The sequence below is a fragment of the Hemitrygon akajei genome, unplaced genomic scaffold (genome assembly GCF_048418815.1).
Source record: "Hemitrygon akajei unplaced genomic scaffold, sHemAka1.3 Scf000065, whole genome shotgun sequence".
In the NCBI taxonomy this organism is placed as follows: domain Eukaryota; kingdom Metazoa; phylum Chordata; class Chondrichthyes; order Myliobatiformes; family Dasyatidae; genus Hemitrygon; species Hemitrygon akajei.
Genome location: NW_027331951.1, coordinates 2,783,886 through 2,802,843, shown reverse-complemented (window position 1 = coordinate 2,802,843; position 18,958 = coordinate 2,783,886). Strand labels below are relative to the sequence as shown.

Here is an 18,958-nt window from a genome sequence, read left to right as displayed (position 1 = left end):
CAGGAGACCTTTCCCGGGAAAACGTCTGGCCATTTGGAATGGCCGGAAACCAATTCCATTAGTATTACCGGCGGGGTGTGAACCAACAAACATTGCTTGTGAAAAGAAACCCGCTGTTAACCGTGGGCGAGGGGGTTCCTTGTAATAATAGTTGTCCAGTTGGAACTGCAATAATCTCTAGTGTTAGAGTTAATCAAATCCCCTGAATCGAGAGGCGCTGAGGAAATCTTTGACCAGATGTGTTACAGTTGAGTGTGAATATATATAGTCGGAGGTGTTTGGATTAATTTCAGCAGAAAGGCGGCTTCCCGCACCTGAACAGGTGAGTGACGTTGGAGCTGAAACTACCTACACCGGGCAGTCCTGTTTACACACAGGGGGCTGAAGCTCAGCCCCTCCCAGAACCCGGGCTGGATCAAATTCTTAGCCTGGGACGGGCTGGGTTAAACAGAATAACTCCGCCCCACTAGTTGCGATGAAGGAAAAAGGAGGGATCTGGGCGGAAGTCCGACAGAAAGTTTAACGCAGCCTGTTTGTTTGCCTCTTTAGGGTTGCTACATTGATCCCACTCCCGCCTCCTCCCGCGGACAGACCCGTCCTGAGCCGGTGAGAGTTGGTGTGACCCGGACCACGGCAGTCCCGCTCTACCCCAATTCACCCGGCCCTGTCCATCGGTTCACAGCCGAATGTCCTCGGGAGCAGCAGCATAGACTCAACTCTCCGTACAGGGAGAACAAACCGGTTCCAGGACCATTGTCCGTCACACCCGGATACCAGACTGTTTTTCCGGGACCACACTGAACACCAACCGGTTACGATATCAGAGGTAAGTGTTGTCTGTGATTCTGCACAACTATTCAGCGAGGGTCGGCTTTGTTCGAGATCGGGAGTGAATTTAGTGGGAGAAGGGAGTCCTGACGTGTTCGTGCTAACGAGTCAATTGTCCAAATGGATTAAGAGAAGCGAGCTGGGTACTACTGAGTGAGAGCAGAAGGAATCTTTCACCCTGGTAGAAACATATGAAATATCCCACGGGGCAGCGACCCATCACCGATCTCTCTCGAACAAGAGAAAACAGCAGATGCTGGAAATCCGGGAAACACGCACACAATGCTGGAGGAACTCTGCAGGCCAGGCAGCATCTGTGGAGAAACAGTCCAGTCACCTTGGAGGCCACAGGTAGTGTTTTTACATCGCGCCATTGGTTCCCTGCAGCAGAAATGGTTAAATACAATATTAAACTGCCTTCACATCTGAACCACAGTGTCCTGTCGAACCGGTTGGATTGGATTTCAGCGGAACGGCCGCTCCCTGTTCTGAGGAACGCGCACCGACGGGCAGCCGCTTACACACAGACCCTGAGCACCGAGTCTCACAGAACAACAAGCCCCACCTTCCAAATCAGTCAATCATCTGTCCTCTTACCCTTTCCACTCCAGTCCTGATTAAAGGTCTGGTTCCGCAATGTCGTCTGTTTACACATATCCATAGATGCTGCCTAACCTGCTGAGTTCCTCCCAGCATTCTGTCTGTTGCCATGGTTACGAAAGTTCCGTGTGGGGCGGTGGGTGGGGCCCACAGAAACGGCCCACAGTACCCACATTGTCAGAATGTTCTTGGGGAATTAACTTGAGAACAATTCAACTTGTGATATTTATTTCCAATATTTATTTCCAACTAACCAGTTGTCTGTGCTTTGGATCAGCGAACAAGGAGATATTTGTGTTTTCTAAGCTACTTCTGCTGCTGGTGCCCTTTGTATTCCTGCTGTTTTCTGTTTGCACGAGTGACATTTTCCACCGGTCAGGTGAAGTTTAAGATCAGCCCCCACCAGTTTCTGAGCAAGGGTGCGAGATGAAAACAGCAAGCATCTGCTCTGTTTCCGGAATTTCCTATTTCAGACCAACACATCTATTGTTCCTGTGTCGATTGAGGGTGTTTTGAACTCTTCTCCTCAATGGCCAGTGGAAGCAAAGACCATAATTCTGTTGAAGGCCGAGATTTTTGATAAACAACGGGCTTGACGTGTTGCAGGGATGCACATGGAGGCATAGGGAATGCAATGTTAGATCAGTTCAGCCGTGATCTCATTATCTGCACAGCAGTTTCGAGGGGCGGGGTGGTCCAATTATGTGTTTTCTTGCGTTGACTGGAAAAAAAATTGCGTTCAGCTTTGTGTGTTAAATGTGTGCCCCAGCTGTATTAACGTGTCGAAATTTTGACAAATTCAGTGAGCTAGCCAGCACGGTCCTGGACCGAGGGACGCGCTCCTCGTTCCCCGTTACTGACTCCACAGTCTCCACTGCTCCACGCGCACCAGCTCACCGCCCCGCCCACTGCCCTCGCGCGCACCAGCTCACCGCCCCGCCCACTGCCCTCGCGCGCACCAGCTCACCGCCCCGCCCACTGTCCTCGCGCGCACCACACGTGGCCAACTCATTTGAGCTTTTCAAGCCTCCTCGTCAGCAGTCTGGCTCCATTTCTTCAAGTATTGGCTTGTCCGATCTTCTTGCTGTCTAATGAACTCTTAACACTTTCCTTCAGCATTCAAGTTCAAAGTCGTCGATTATTTTGTATTCAGCCTCACTAACAGTCCAGCTCTCACAGCCACACATCGCAACTGGAAATACCATAGACCCGACTCTATGGTTCTTCGTAGACGATGTTGTGTCTCTGCGCTTCTGAATTTTATCTAAATTGCTCATTGCTGTCCTGTCCGGAAACAAGAGCTTTTTAATTTCGTGGCTGCAGTTACCATCCATAGAAATCTTTGAACCGACAAAATCTGTTACTGTTTCCACTTCCTTTCCACTTATTACCACGAAGTTGAAAGGGCTGGCCGGTATACTTAATATTGAGGAACAAGTCAACTTTTCCACTCTCTTCTTTCACGTTCATTAGAAGCTTCCACGGATCCTTCTCACTTTCAGCCATTGGAGTCGCATCACCCGCATGTTTGAGGTTGTTAATGTTTCATCCGGCAATTTTACAATTCCTCCCTCGGAGTGTCCGGCACCCTGAGCCCATAGGCTGGCCCTGGACTAATTCCACTTATTCCACTTACTGTTATTTAATTATTTATGGTTTCTATATTGCTATATTTCTACACTATTCTTGGTTGGTGCGACTGCAACGAAACCCAATTTCCCTCGAGGTCAGTAAAGTATGTCTGTCTGTCTGTGTCTGTCTGTCTGTCTGTTGATTCCAACACTTTGAGTCCTCGATGCCAGCATTGCTCATGATGTGTTCAGTATCGGAATAAAACAAGCAGGGTGGTCGTATGCAGCCTTATCGCACTCGTATCCCAATCCTGAACCAGTTTGTTGTTCCGTGGTCAGTTCTAACTGTTGCTTCTTGATCTTCGTACAAGTTTCTCATAAGGCAGATCAGATGTCGAGGTAGCCCCTTTTCTTTAAGGATTTGCCACAGTTTATGTGGTCCACACTGTTGAAGGCTTTAAAATATTCAATAAAACACAGATAAATACTTTTCTGGAATTCTCTCGATTTCTCTGTTATCCAGTGTAAGTTAGCAATTTGGAGCACAGCGCAACTACCTCTACCTCTTCTAAAACCAGCTTGTACATCCAGCAGTTGTCGTTCCGTGTATTGCTGGAGGCTTGCTTGCATGATCTTTAGCAATACCTTGCTCGCATGTGAGATTTGTGAAATTGTTGGAAATATGACATTCCTTTACATTTCCCTTCTTGGAAATTGGGATATAAACTGTTCTTTTTTTCCAGTCTAAAGGCCATTTTTACGTTTACCAGATTGCATGCAAATTGCATGCAGCACTTTTACAGCATAACTTTTAACGTTTTAAACAATTCAGCTGAACTCCTGTTTCATCCTGCAGCCTTATTATTGGCAAAGTTTTCAATTCGACTTCACTTTCCAGAATATCTGGCTCTAGATCGATGAGGAAGTCACTGCAGGTGTATTTGCTATTGGGATATTTCCTGTACAATTCTTCTATGTACTCCTGCCATTTCTTTTTGATATCTTTGCTTCGATATAGTCCTTCATTTTTTTGTCTTTTCCTATACTCATTCTTGCATAAAATGTTCCTTTAATTTCTGAAATCTTCTTGAATAGATCTCTTGTTTTATTTTTCCTCTAATGTTGGCTTCTTCAGCTTCTTTGCATCGCTCCTTTGAGGAAGTTTCCGTATCTTTCCTTGATATCTTCTTGAACTTTGTGATCAGTTGGAGGTATTTGTTCCAATCTCCATTGGCCTTCACGTCTCTTCACTGCTCAGCCTCCGCAGAAAGCCAATTTGCTTTCCCGGCCTCCTTTGTGTTTGCAATACTTTTTGTTGGCACCTCTTGTATAACGATCCTTACTTCTATCCATAGTTCTTCCGGCTTTCTCTCCACCAAGTTTAATCCATGAATCTGTTCTTCACCTCCACGTCATGTTCTTGAGGGATGCGATCAACATCAAACTTCTGGTCCGTAGCTCTTCCTGATTGTCTTCAGTTTCATTCTGAATATTCCAACAAGGAGCTCCTGGTCTGAGATTGTCAGAGACCAGAGGGACTGATGAGTTCACTCACAGCGGCAACACGGGGCCGTGAAGGGGTGTTTACCACGCTGTCCTTCAACAGTCAGGGTACTGAGTGCAGGAGTTGGGAGCTCCTGGTCTGAGAGTGTCAGGGACCAGAGGGACTGATGAGTTCACTCACTGCGGCAACACGGGACCGTGAAGGGGTGTTTACCACGCTGTCCTTCAACAGTCAGGGTACTGAGTGCAGGAGTTGGGAGCTCCTGGTCTGAGAGTGTCAGAGACCAGAGGGACTGATGAGTTCACTCAATGCGGCGACACAGGGCTGTGAAGGGGTGTTTGCCACGCTTTTCTTCAACAGTCAGGGTACTGAGTGCAGGAGTTTGGACACTATTTTCTTTGAGATAACATGAGCGCTGTAAGTCCCCTGATTTAACCCTAGTCTTGTCACAGGACAATTTACAAGCTGCCTGCCTGCACGTCTTAAGACTGGGGTGAAACTGGATCACACGGAGGAAACACATACGATCACGGTGAGAACCTGCTAATTCTCAAAAACTTTCAGAAATTGAAACCGGCTAGTTCCAACTGTAAAGAGTTGTGTTAACCACTATGGAGCCTTTGTACAAGTCGTTGGTGAGACTGTGTTTGCAGTACAAATTATAGTTCCAGCCACTCCGTTTGAAAAGGCTTGATTAAAGTGGAAGTAGTGCAGGGAAGATTTGCGAGTGTGTTGTCAGGGCCAGAAGGCCTCAGTGCTGGGGAGAGGATGCTAATCTGTCTCTTTACTCCCTGGAATGCAGGAAACTGAGCAGCGACCTTACAGAAGTGTTTTAAATTATGAAGGGCAGAGTAACTGACTCACTCTGTTTTATTTGTGTAATTCAGATAATTGCCAGCAGGTGGTGCTTCCTTCCACCCGGAAGGCAGACAAGCAGACGACAAGCAACCAACATCAGTCAGAGTCAGAATGGACACAGGTATGCTCACTGGGCTCTTTCTCATTAAAACTCTGTCATCATGGTTCACGTCTAGTCAAATCATCAATAATTCAGAGTAATAAACGTGGGCGCTAAAGGGGCACAAAAAGTGATAACAAACGGGGTCATTGATCGCACTGGTAAAGCGGCCTTGAGCAATGGAACAATTCATCAGGCCCAGCGCAGGGACCTAACAACGGAAAAGTCGAATAACTCGGAGCAAATCTTCACCTGACTGAAAGGAGAAGGAGCTCTTGAATAGGCTGGGTGTGGGTAACTCAGACTGTAATACAATAGCGGGCAATGTAACTGTCCAGGGAGCAGATGGAATTTCTGTCAGTATCTGGTACGCCCTGATGTGGGAAACGCCTCCGACAGCCAGTGAGAGAAACAGATGTTGTTTTCTCTTTTGGAAGGGAAATGGTGAATTCTCCCCGGATTTTTGGGTTGTTGGACAGTGGAGATTCCCGTAGTGTGTTTTCTGTGGCCGAGTTAAAGAATGGTGTATTGTGGGAGAATCTGCTGGGTGCAGGAGACAGCGAGCAGGAGAAATTTTAAACAGGGAATCTGAGTGTGCTACCAATATATGGCGAATGGGATAAAATTGAGACAAGAGGGTAAGTAGAGAAGGCAACGCATAGAATGCTGGACGGACAGCAGGTCAAGCAGCATCTCTAGAGGGAAATCAACAATCGACACTTCCGGTTGAGGAATGTTAAGCAGAGACTTTGTACATTGATTTCAAAGATGTCTTGCTTACATAAAGTAGAGTCAGGACTGGAGGAGCATTCCTCTGGGTGAAGGTCTGTGGCTAGACGTGTCTGCAAGGGTCACTGCTTCGCTGTACGTCGTGTGTGATGTAAATACATTAATAATAAACTATGCATTACTCAAAACGATTACATAATCACATGGGTGGACTGATTCGTCGATTTACAGAAGTTGGCGGTGTCGTGTATATTTAAGACTGTTGTCGAAATGTTCAGCATCCAATTATAAATATGAACAGACAGTCACCAGGTTCAATTAATTAGGGCAAATATGAGGAGTTGAACTTTGGGAGGTGAAGTTCGCGAGCAATGAGCACAGTGTATGCTGGGACCGTTAGGAAGATTGATGTACGGACGGGCCTTGTGATGGATGTGCATAGTTTCCTGAAATTGGCAACACAGTCGGCAGCGTGCAACGACAAGTGGAGGTGCGAGTGGACATTTTTGAAAATTGTGTTGTATCTGGATGAACTTTGGTTAAGAGAAAAATTCAATATGGTGCACTGATCTGATAAGCACATCACGAGAATCATGTGGAGTGTCTGGAGAGGGTGCAGCTGTGTTTCGCAATGATTACAGAATATTGGCTTCCAGAAGAGGTCGAACAACCTTGGGTTGCTTTCTCTGGACCGGTGGACACTGAGACCTTTTCTCAGAGAAATGTGTGAATTCATGATAGGCATAGCTAAGATAGATAGTCTGTAACTCGTGGCAAATGTTAAATACCAGAGCGAATAGGCTTAAGGTTAGAAGGGAAAGTTTAAAACGGATCTGGGAAGCATGTTGTCTTCAGAGATAGATCAGTTTCTGGAATGTGCTGCCGAGGGAGGGACTGGAAACGGACACTCGGCAGCATCTAAGAAGCGTTGGAACTCATGCGTAGGCCGGTAACCGAGGGATATTGACCATGTTCCTGAAGAAGGAATTGGTTTAAATTGGCATCGGGTAATTCAACTATTTTATGTTCTATGACTGACTACAGATCTGAACTCGGCCATCTCCGCCTTCCTGTCAAATTGTGATGATCACCATCTGTTCCGTTTGACGATATTCTACAAGGAGAGACTGGAGCAGGCGATTGAGGAGGGTGTGGAGGGAGTCGGCTTCATGTTAATGGGCGATGATCACTTCACCGGGCCAGAGTATCACGTAAGTGAGAGGGAAGTACACTGAGTGTAGATTCTACTGAATTTATCATAGACCGACAGAACCGGTGTAACGGCACCTCTGGGCTATGAAAATCCTTCAAAGTTTGTGGTCAACATCAAGAAAAGAGTTTTCATTTGCGGATACACTGAGCCTTTATTCACCACTACAAGCCTCTGACCAGTTTTCCGAACACTTTCAGTTTTGGACAGGTTAGGATACAGACAATGATTGACAGGTGACTTTAGTGTGTGACACTTGACGGACTTTGCAAGTGGACAGAGAACCACGTTACACCTCTCTGTCTGACATCATTTCATGCTCCCAATGCTCGACATTAAGGGCGATTCATTAGTCTGTATTCTCTTGATAACTCCCGGGTTTCTCACAAATCAAAATTATAGTGATTAATTTCTCAGCTCATTTCTCGAGTCTACCTTAAACCCCAACATCAATTGAACCAGGCAGAGCTGAATCTCGTCTCTGTTAAACTGCTGATCCGTTTTGTTGGTTAATATCCCAACATGCCTCATGGTTCCATTACTTTCTGATCCTTGTGACTGTTCCACTATGAGATTCTAACGACCACAACATATGCTATTAACATTGAAAAGTGCAAAATCAGTATCACTGGAAATATTCCAACCATCTAAAGCTAACACAGAATTACAAATAAACAGCTTTCCAGTGGTCCTTCTGATACTGGAGTGCATTCACCTATTGCCAGCCAGTCCATACCGAACTCGACATTCCACAGGAGACAGCCGACAATTTCAATCCAAACTTCTTTCTCAACATTACCACACGTGCACAGAAGTCCAGAATTTGCTGTCTTCCCCTCACTGCCAAGTCCCAGCTGTCTGCTGACACTGGACCCCTCATGGAGCCTGGCAGTGAAGTGTGAACCTTCTGTGGTTCACCAGCAATTACACCAGGGAAAATCAACAACGACCCTCTCATACTTCGACCTAGTCATAGTCATTGAACTCCACTGTACAGCCACAGGCTCTTTGGCCATCTAGTCCTCACTTACCTAACTTTTTCTGTGCCTCCAGGTACTCTGTAATCTCATCCCTAACAATCGATTCCAACAACTGCAAAAATGTGCATTCAGTTCCTCTGCCATCTCTGCGTCTCTCATTACAATATTTACAATGTCATTTTCTATTGGTCCCATATCTACCCTCATCTCTCTTTACACGTTATATACATTTAAAAAAATCTTTTAGTATCTTCTTTGACATTTTTCGCCAGCTTCCTTTCGTATTTCATCTTTTCCTGCCAAATGACCTTCGTAGTTTTCTTCTGCAAGTTTTTAAAAGATTCCCAATTCTCTAACTTCCCACGTGCTCTGGCTTCCTTGCATGCCCTCTCTTTTGCTTTTACTTTGGCTCTGACTTCACTCGTCAGCCACAGTACTGTCCTTCTTCCATTCGAAAATGTCTTCTAGTTTGGAATATATCTGTCTTGCACTTCCCTCATTTTTCGCGGAAACCCCAGCCACTGTTGCTCTGCTGTCCTTCTTGCTAGTGTCTCTTTCCAGTCAATTTCGGCCAGTTCCCCTTTAATGCCATTGTAATTTCCTTTAATCCACTAAATACCGACAGATTGGAATTTAAATTCTCCGTCTCAAATTTTAAAGTGAACACGAACACATTCTGAACACTGAACCCTAAGTGTTCCTGAACCTTAAGCTCTCTTTTCTAATTACGATCATTCCGCAACCTCCAATCCAGCAAAGCTGATCCCCAAGTGACTTCAACCGCAAGCAGTTCTGAAACGCCATGCCTTAGACAATCCATGGCCTCTTCTACCTCCATGATGAGGCCAAACTGAGGTTGGACGCGCAACACCTCATATACCGTCTGGTTAATGTCCAGCCTCTTGGTATGAACTTCTGGTAATTCATTCCCTCTCCCTTCCCTTATCACACTTTCACTCGGCCTCCTCTTCTAGCTGCCTATCACCTCTCTCATGATTCTGCCTTCCTCTACTACCCATAGTGTTTTCCCCTTACATTCCTTCTTCACCTCTCCAGCCTATACACTCCCTGCTTCCCCTCCCCCAACCCTTGATCTTTCCTCTGATCGTTTTTTCACCTGCACCTCCTTCTCATCCCACCTTCTTTATAGGGCCCCTGCCCCCTCCGTCTTCAATCCTGACCAAGCGCCTCGGCCCGAAACGCTGACGACTCATTTCTACGGATGCTGCCCGACGTGCTGAGTTCATCCAGCTTGTTTGTACGTGTTGATTTGACCACAGCATCTGCAGTGCACATTGTGTTTACTAAAAATTCTCTCTTTTGATGTCAAGTAGTGGCCTTGTTTATCCAATCCACTGCCATTTAAAATCTCCGGCGATTATCATGACAATGCCCTTCTGACACGCGTTTTCTATCTCGTGCTGTAATTTCTAATCCACATCCCGGCTGCTGTTTGGAGGCCAGTATACAACTGTCATTAGGGTCCTTTTACCCTTGCCATCTCTTAGCTCAACCCATAGGGACTCTGCACTGTCCGATCCTATCTCAATACTTTCCAATTATCTGATATTATTTCATATACACAGTGCCACACAACCCCCTCTACTTACTATCCAATCCTTCCGATATACCATACATCCTTCGACATTCAGCTCCCAATTGCAGACATTCTTTAGCCGAGTTTCAGAGATGGCCACAATGTCATACTTGCAAATCTTTAGCTGAATTTCAAGATCGTCCATTTTATTTCTTATGTTGCGTGCATTCAAGTATAACAATTTCTGTCGAGTATTTGTAGCTCTCTGTTGTAACTGCACCTCGCCCTGTAACTCATGTAACTCACCCTGTTCCTCCCCCTGTAACTCATGTAACTCACCCTGCACCTCGCCCAGTAACTCATGTAACTCACCCTGTTCCTCCCCCTGTAACTCATGTAACTCACCCTGTACCTCGCCCTGTAACTCATGTAACTCACCCTGTACCTCGCCCTGTAACTCATGTAACTCACCCTGCACCTCGCCCTGTAACTCATGTAACTCACCCTGTACCTCGCCCTGTAACTCATGTAACTCACCCTCTACATCGCCCTGTAACTCATGTAACTCACCCTGCACCTCGCCCTGTAACTCATGTAACTCACCCTGTACCTCGCCCTGTAACTCATGTAACTCACCCTCTACCTCGCCCTGTAACTCATATAACTCACCCTCTACCTCGCCCTGTAACTCATGTAACTCACCCTGTACCTCGCCCTGTAACTCATGTAACTCACCCTCTACCTCGCCCTGTAACTCATGTAACTCACCCTGCACCTCGCCCTGTAACTCATGTAACTCACCCTGTTCCTCCCCCTGTAACTCATGTAACTCACCCTGCACCTCGCCCAGTAACTCATGTAACTCACCCTGTTCCTCCCCCTGTAACTCATGTAACTCACCTTGTACCTCGCCCTGTAACTCATGTAACTCACCCTGTACCTCGCCCTGTAACTCATGTAACTCACCCTGCACCTCGCCCTGTAACTCATGTAACTCACCCTGTACCTCGCCCTGTAACTCATGTAACTCACCCTCTACATCGCCCTGTAACTCATGTAACTCACCCTGCACCTCGCCCTGTAACTCATGTAACTCACCCTGTACCTCGCCCTGTAACTCATGTAACTCACCCTCTACCTCGCCCTGTAACTCATATAACTCACCCTCTACCTCGCCCTGTAACTCATGTAACTCACCCTGTACCTCGCCCTGTAACTCATGTAACTCACCCTCTACCTCGCCCTGTAACTCATGTAACTCACCCTGCACCTCGCCCTGTAACTCATGTAACTCACCCTCTACATCGCCCTGTAACTCATGTAACTCACCCTGCACCTCGCCCTGTAACTCATGTAACTCACCCTGTACCTCGCCCTGTAACTCATGTAACTCACCCTGTACCTCGCCCTGTAACTCATGTAACTCACCCTGTACCTCGCCCTGTAACTCATGTAACTCACACTGCACCTCGCCCTGTAACTCATGTAACTCACCCTCTACCTCGCCCTGTAACTCATGTAACTCACCCTGTACCTCGCCCTGTAACTCATGTAACTCACCCTGTACCTCGCCCTGTAACTCATGTAACTCACCCTGTACCTCGCCCTGTAACTCATGTAACTCACCCTCTACCTCGCCCTGTAACTCATGTAACTCACCCTGTACCTCGCCCTGTAACTCATGTAACTCACCCTGTACCTCGCCCTGTAACTCATATAACTCACCCTCTACCTCGCCCTGTAACTCATGTAACTCACCCTGTACCTCGCCCTGTAACTCATGTAACTCACCCTCTACTTCGCCCTGTAACTCATGTAACTCACCCTGTACCTCGCCCTGTAACTCATGTAACTCACCCTGTACCGCGCCCTGTAACTCATGTAACTCACCCTGTACCTTGCCCTGTAACTCATGTAACTCACCCTGTACCTCGCCCTGTAACTCATTTAACTCACCCTGTACCTCGCCCTGTAACTCATGCCACTGGCTGTGATTGTTCTTATCTCCTGCCTGTCCTTTTTATCAGCTCTGTTTTCCCCATCCTCAACCCTAACATTCTGCTCCCCAACCCCCCGCCTAATTAGATTACACCCTCCATAACAGCTCCATTAAATCTGCCTCTATCCCAATTTCTGCATTCAAATCTTTGATATATGAAGACCCATGTCCTTAAAGCTTTGCAACGCAATTTACTTTTGGCAACAATTTCAAGAAGTTTTGGATCTCCTCTTTGGATACCTTGGTTTTACCGACCGGTTCAATGTCCTACCAATAAATGTCTTAGTTCTATCACCGTATGTCCTCAAAAAATGCAACACCTCACACTTGTCCTCATTAAATTCCAGCTGACAATTTTAATCCACCCTTTTCCAGCTGTTCCAAGTCCCTCTGGAAGCTTTGATAACCTTCCTCGCTGTCCCTACTTTGGTGTCATCCACAGATTTGTTGACCCTCTTTACCATAGTATCATCCAGAGTGTTGGTATATGATATAAATGACAGACAACATCAGACACAGCACAGGTCCCCGAAGCACACAACTTACTCATAAGCCTCCAGTCAGAAAGCAAACCTCCACTACCTGTCTTAGCTTCTCTCACAAATCCAATATCTAAACTAACTTACTGCCATGTCATGAATACCAAACGAATTCATCTTACTGACCAAGCTTCTATGATGGACCTTTTCAAATGCCTTGCTGCATTTCATGTAGACAACATCCACTGACTTGTTTCCATTGCTTGCTTGGTAACCTCCTCAAGAATCTATAAGATTGGTTAAATCAACACATACAAACACGCTGGATAAACTCAGCAGGTTGGGCAGCATCCGTTGAAAGGAGCAGTCAACGTTTCAGGCCGGGACCCTTCGTCAGGTCTTAGCTCTCTTGATTTCCTCCTTTAGTAACTCTTGCATTTCTTGTATTCATAGTGAACCTCATTTAATTCTTCAATCCTCTACTTGCAATGCGCTCAGGGCCTGAATGTCTCGCAAAACCAAGGTTCCATAAACATGTTACCCTTCCCTTTTATTCTGGCAGGAACTTTCAGACTCTGTACTTGTGGTCACTTATTCATTCAAACTCTGTACACTCAACATTTCAGTTTTGGAGGACTCACTCTTACCAAGCATGTCTGTATCAGAAAACAACCTGTCCCAAACTACTTGCGCCAGATCCCTTCTGATACCAATAAAATTGGCCTTTCTCCGTTTTACATTTTTAACCAGAAGACCAGACCTATCCTGTTGTATAATGATCTTCATACAAATGGCACCAGATCCATAATGTTTACCTGCACACAGGTCTGTCACCTGCCCTGTCTTTTTCCCTAAAATATTTCCAGCACACACTGCCTATAGTTATGACTTCCTTGAACTCATCTGACCAGCAGCATCGCATTCAGCCCTTTACAATATGGGGATCCCAGTCAATAAATAGAAAGTTAAAATGATCTACCATCATAACTTTGTGTTTATTGCGACTCTCCGTGATCCCTCTACAAATTTGATCCTCTAAAACCCATTGATTAGTCCGTGCTCGACAATATAATCCCATCCGTTTCTTCTTGTTCAGTTTCACCCATGCAGTCTCAGTAGACGAGCCCTCCAGCTGTCCTGTCTGTGCAATGCAGGGATATTTTTCTGACGAGTTATGCTATCTCTCCTTCTTTAATTCCTCCCGCTCTATTGAATCATGTCTAACACAACGGAACTCTGGAATACTGAACAGCCAGAGCTGCACCTCTTCCTACCAAATCACATCAATGGTTACAATGTTGTAATTCAATGTGCTGATCCATGCTCTAAGCTCATCTGCCTTTCCTACAATATTCCTTGCATTGAAGTTAGACGCAACTCGGAACATTAGTTTCAGCATGTTAACCCGTTAGTGTACTGATTGTGTATGATCAGCCATGATCACAGTGAATGGCGGTGCTGGCTAGAAGGGCCGAATGGCCTACTCCTGCACCTATTGTCTATTGTCTATTGACTCTGGAAGATGGCTTAACAACATATTTCCCACACTGCCACTCCATTATCCACTCTGGTTCTTCATCCCCCTGCAACTATAGTTTGACACCTCCCCCATCTATATACTGCTCTAACAACCCTTCCCGCAAGGTTATCAGTCCCCCTCCAGCTCAGGTGCAAAACGATCACCTCTCTCCACGTCCCATCTTCCTTGGAAGAGAGCCCAATCATCCAAACACCTGAAGCCCTCCATAATGCAACATCTGATCAGCCACACGTTAGACAATATTATCGTCCTATTTCAGACCTCACTCGCACGTGGTACGGAGAGCAATCCTGAGAGAACAGCTCTGGAGTTCCTGCTCTTTAGCTTAGCATCTGACAACATAAGCTCACTTTGCAGGACCTCATCACATTTCCTACTCTTGTCATTGGTGCCAACGTGGACCACGACCTCTGGCAGCTCATCCTGCCCTGAAGAATGTGTCAGACGCGTCGGCAGATGTCACTGACATTGGCAAGACTTCATCCAAAAGTTTCGTTCACGTAAATAGAATCTCCAGCCTGTTCTCCGAAACATTTAACTCCCCCTGTCAGTGCAGCTCACCACTTCTCATCCCTTCTGAGTCGCAAAACCAAACTCTGTGCCAGACGCATAATCGCAGTGGCTTTCCTCTGCTGGGCAATACCCCGAAGCACAAAGATATATACCTGTTACAGAGGAGTTTTCGGTGGTGGTTGCCTATCCTCTTCCCCCCTCCTGACGGTCACCCAATTATCTACGGACTGCGCCTTGTGGATATATCCGTCCCTGAACAGCCTGTCAGTCAATCTCTCAGCCTCCCGAGTGATCCCGGGTTCATCCAGCTCCAGCTCCAATTCCTCAGCTCAGTCTGTAAGAAGCTGCAGCTGGAGAAAATGCCTGAAGGGGCAGTGGTCGGGCTACCCCTGTCTTGCTGCACCCTGTAGGAAGAGCATTCCACTATTCTGCCTGCCATTCCCACTGTTCTAATCATGAAAAAAAGAGGAACAATATTACCCAATATCTACCTAAAGCCTCTGCCTCTCTGCACTGAACACTCTCTGACACAAAACCTCAACTCCCCGCTCTATGTCTGGCTCACTCACGCCATGTGTGCTCCGCTTCAAACTCGTGAAGTGGATAATTACCCCGCCATCTGTGGCGTGCAGGAACTCCTGACTGACCCCGCTCGCATCTTTTAAAATCTTTACCTCGCTATGAACACTTCAATGGTTGTGAGAGATCTGTAGTGAGTAGAATGTGGTGGGTCAGTCCATGTTCAGGGTAGATTTGTACCCACCCCTCGGCTACTCAACATATTCCCCATTGTTCATTACAGAGCGTGACTGAGCTGGCAGAGAAGGGAAACCGAGCGGGCGCTTCCAAACTCCTCCTGGATCTGGTGATGGAGAAGGGCCCGGGGGCCCAGAGGGTGATGTGGGAATCCTTTGTCAAACTACATCACCATTTACCGAAGCTGAGCAGAATACTGAATGAAATACGGGAACGTGGTACGGTGAACAATGCACTGTGTGTTACAGATGTAAATACTGATGAATTGACTGTATAACACAGAACAGACCTCATAAAGGATTATCTGTTTGAACAGGTGACGGCCAGTTCGCCTACATGGACATTGAGCGGGGATTATCTGAAGTGCCCAAGCATCTAAAAGGTAAGCGATGGAACGGACAGTTCGCAGTGTTTATTTCACTCTGAGAGCCCGAAACCAGCCTTTAGAGGCAGGGTTTGAGACTGTCAGAGTTCAGGAGACACTCTTTGTTGCTGTGGCTGGTGGACGGGTAAACACTTGCATTTTTCAGAACACCTTTTACCTTCCGGGTCTTCGGCTGCGCACCTGGAGAAATCTATGAGTTTGCTAAACAGACATTCCCGTCAGTCAGAGAGGAAGCATAGAACATAGAACATAGAAAAAGTATAGCACAGTCAGGCCCTTCTGCCCATAATATTCTGCCGACCCTTAAACCAAGCCTCCCATATACCCCCCACCTTAAATTACTCCATACCCCTGTCTAGTAGTCTCTTAAACTTCACTAGCGTATCTGCCTCCAACACCTACGCAGGCAGTGCATTCCACGCACCAACCACTCTCTGAGTAAACAACCTTCCTCTAATATCGCTCTTGAACTTCCCTCCCCTTACCTTAAAGCCTTGTCCTCTTGTACTGAGCAGTGGTGCCTGGGTAAGAGGCCCTGGCTGTCCACTCTATTCCTCTTAATATCTTGTATACCTCTATTATGTCTCCTCTCATCCTCCTTCTCTCCAAAGAGTAAAGCCCTAGCTCCCTTAATCTCTGATCACAATGCATACTCTCTGAACCGGGCAGCATCCTGATAAAACTCCTCTGTACCCTTTCCAATGCTTCCACATCCTTCCTATAATGAGGCGACCAGAACAGGACACAGTACTCCAAGTGTGGCCTAACCAGATCTGTATCAACACCTCACGACTCTTAAACTGTATCACTCGAGTTATAAAAGCTAACACCCCATAACCTTTCTTAACTACCCTATTTACTTGTGCGGCAACTTTCAGGGATCTGTGGACATGTAAATCCAGATCTCTCTTCTCCTCCACACTACCAAGTATCCTGCCATTTACTTTATACTCTGCCTTGGAGTTTGTCCTTCCAAAGTGTACCACCTCACACTTCACCGGGTTGAACTCCATCTGCCACTTCTCATCCCACTTCTGCATCCTATCAATGTCTGTCTGCAATCTTCGACATGCCTCTACATGAGCCACAACAGCACCAACCATTGTGTCGTCTGCAAACTGGCCAACCCACCCTTCTACCCCAACATCCAGGTCGTTAATAAAAATGACGAAAAGTAAAGATCCCAGAACCGATCCTTGTGGGACGCCACTAGTCACAACCCTCCAATCCGAATGTACTCCCTCCACCACGACACTCTTTTTCCTGCATGCAATCCAATTCTGAATCCACCTGTCCAACTTCCCAGGATCCCATGCCTTCTGAAATTCTGAATAAGCCTACCGTGTGGTACCTTGTCAAATGTCTTACTAAAATCCACGTAGGTCAAGTCCACCGCACTACCTTCATCTATATGCTTGGATAACTCCTCAAATAACTCTATAAGGCTTGTTAGGCACGATCTGCCTTTCCCAAAACCATGCTGACTGTCCTTGATCAGACCATGATTCTCTAAATTCTCATAGATCCTATCTCTAAGAATCTTTTCCAATAGCTTTCCCACCACAGACGCAAGGCTCAGTGGTCTATAATTGCCCGGGCTACCCTTACTACCATTTTTCTTTGTACAAGGGGATAACATTCGTCTCACTCCAATCCTCCGGTACCATTCCCGTGGACAACGCGTACGTAAGATCCTAAGCAGGCACTCCGCAATATCTTCGCTGGCCTCGTAGGGAATGTTTCGACAGGCCCTGGGGACTTATCCGTCCCGATGTATTTTAATAAATCCTACATCTCCTCCTCCTTAATACCAACATGCTCCAGAACATCACCCTCACTCATATTGTCCTCGCCGTCATCAGGTTCCCTGTCAAGTCAAGTCAAGTCAAGTCACGTTTATTGTCATTTCGACCATAACTGCTGGTACAGTACACGGTAAAAACGAGACAACGTTTTTCAGGACCATGGTGTTACATGACACAGTACAAAAACTAGACTGAACTACTTTAAAAAAACACAGAGAAAGCTACACTAGACTACAGACCTACCCAGGACTGCATGAAGTGCACAAAAACATTGCAGTCGTTTCAATAAATAATATACAGGACAATAGGGCAGTAAGGTGACAGTCCAGGCTCTGGGTATTGCGGCGTCTGAGTGCTTGGAAAAAAACACTGTTGCATATTCTGGTCGTGAGTGCCCGAACGCTTCGGATCCTTTCCCCAGATGGATAGATAGAGTGAATGCAAGCAGGTTTTTTTCCACAGAAGACAGGGAAGAAATAAAACAGAAGACATGGGTTAACAGTGAAGGGGGAAACGTTTAAAGGGAACATTGGAGGTGGGGGGGGGTCCTCTTTACGCAGAGTGTGGCAGGAATGTGTAATGAGCTGCCAGTTGACTTGGTGAATATGGGCTCACTTTTGATTTTTAAGAAACACTTGAACGGGTATGTGGATGAGAGGGTTTGCAGGAATTTGATCCAGGTGCAGGTCAGAGGGACTAAGCAAAAAAATTGTTCATCACAAGCCAAGAGGGGCCAGAAGGCCTGTTTCTGTGCTGTAATGTTGTATGGTTCTATGGCTCTCAGAGACAGTTCCGTTAGCCGATGCACCTCCTCTCTGCAAACTGACTCGTCGTTCTTGCTGATGAGATCCACCACGGTGGTGTCATCGGCGAACTTGATGATATGGTTCGAGCTGTGTGTTGCAACACAGTCGTGGGTCAGCAGAGTGAACAGCAGTGGACTGAACACGCAGCCCTGGGAAGCCCCCGTGCTCAGTGTGCTGGTGTTGGAGATGTTGTTCCCGATCCGGACTGTCTGAGATCTCCCAGTCAGGAAGTCTAGGATCCAGTTGCAGAGGGAGGTGTACATGCCCAGTAGGCTCATCTTTCCGATCAGTTTCTGAGGGATGATTGTGTTGAATGCTGAACTGAAGTCTATGAACGGCATCCGAACGTATGTGTCTTTTTTGTCCAGGTGGGTTAGGGCCCGATGGTTAGGTGGTGGCAATGCCGTCATCTGTTGGGCGGTTGGGACGGTACGCAAACTGCAGGGGGTCCAGTGAGGGGGCAGCAGGGTCTTGATATACCTCATCACCAGCCTTTCGAAACACTTCATGATGATGGATCACTGAAGAATTCTTCGGCACGGGGACGATGATGGCGGCCTTGAAGCACGATGGAATGGTGGCGCTGCTCAGGGAGATGTTGAAGCACTCTACCAGGGATGTTGACTGGTCCAGCAGCCTTCCGTGGGTTCACCCTGCACAAGGATCTTCTCACGTCGGCCACGGAGAACACAGCACCTGGTCATTTGTAGGAGGGGTGACTTCCTCGCCGCCACGTCATTTTCCGCCTCAATCCTGGA

The 18,958-nt window shown here is 46.7% G+C and overlaps 1 protein-coding gene across 3 annotated transcripts in view; it reads left to right on the top strand.

Annotated features, from left to right (window-relative positions):
• Positions 1-535: 535 nt before the first annotated feature.
• Positions 536-18,958, top strand: part of LOC140721941 (NACHT, LRR and PYD domains-containing protein 3-like) — a 32,250-nt gene continuing 13,827 nt past the window's right edge. For all 3 annotated transcript variants that reach the window (XM_073036764.1, XM_073036765.1, XM_073036763.1), the window contains exons 1-5: positions 536-826; positions 5,391-5,482; positions 7,235-7,401; positions 15,251-15,422; positions 15,521-15,586. In XM_073036764.1, the coding sequence (XP_072892865.1) occupies positions 5,473-5,482; positions 7,235-7,401; positions 15,251-15,422; positions 15,521-15,586 (415 nt within the window). In that variant the 5' untranslated portion in view covers positions 536-826; positions 5,391-5,472. The remainder of the gene's footprint in view (positions 827-5,390; positions 5,483-7,234; positions 7,402-15,250; positions 15,423-15,520; positions 15,587-18,958) is intronic.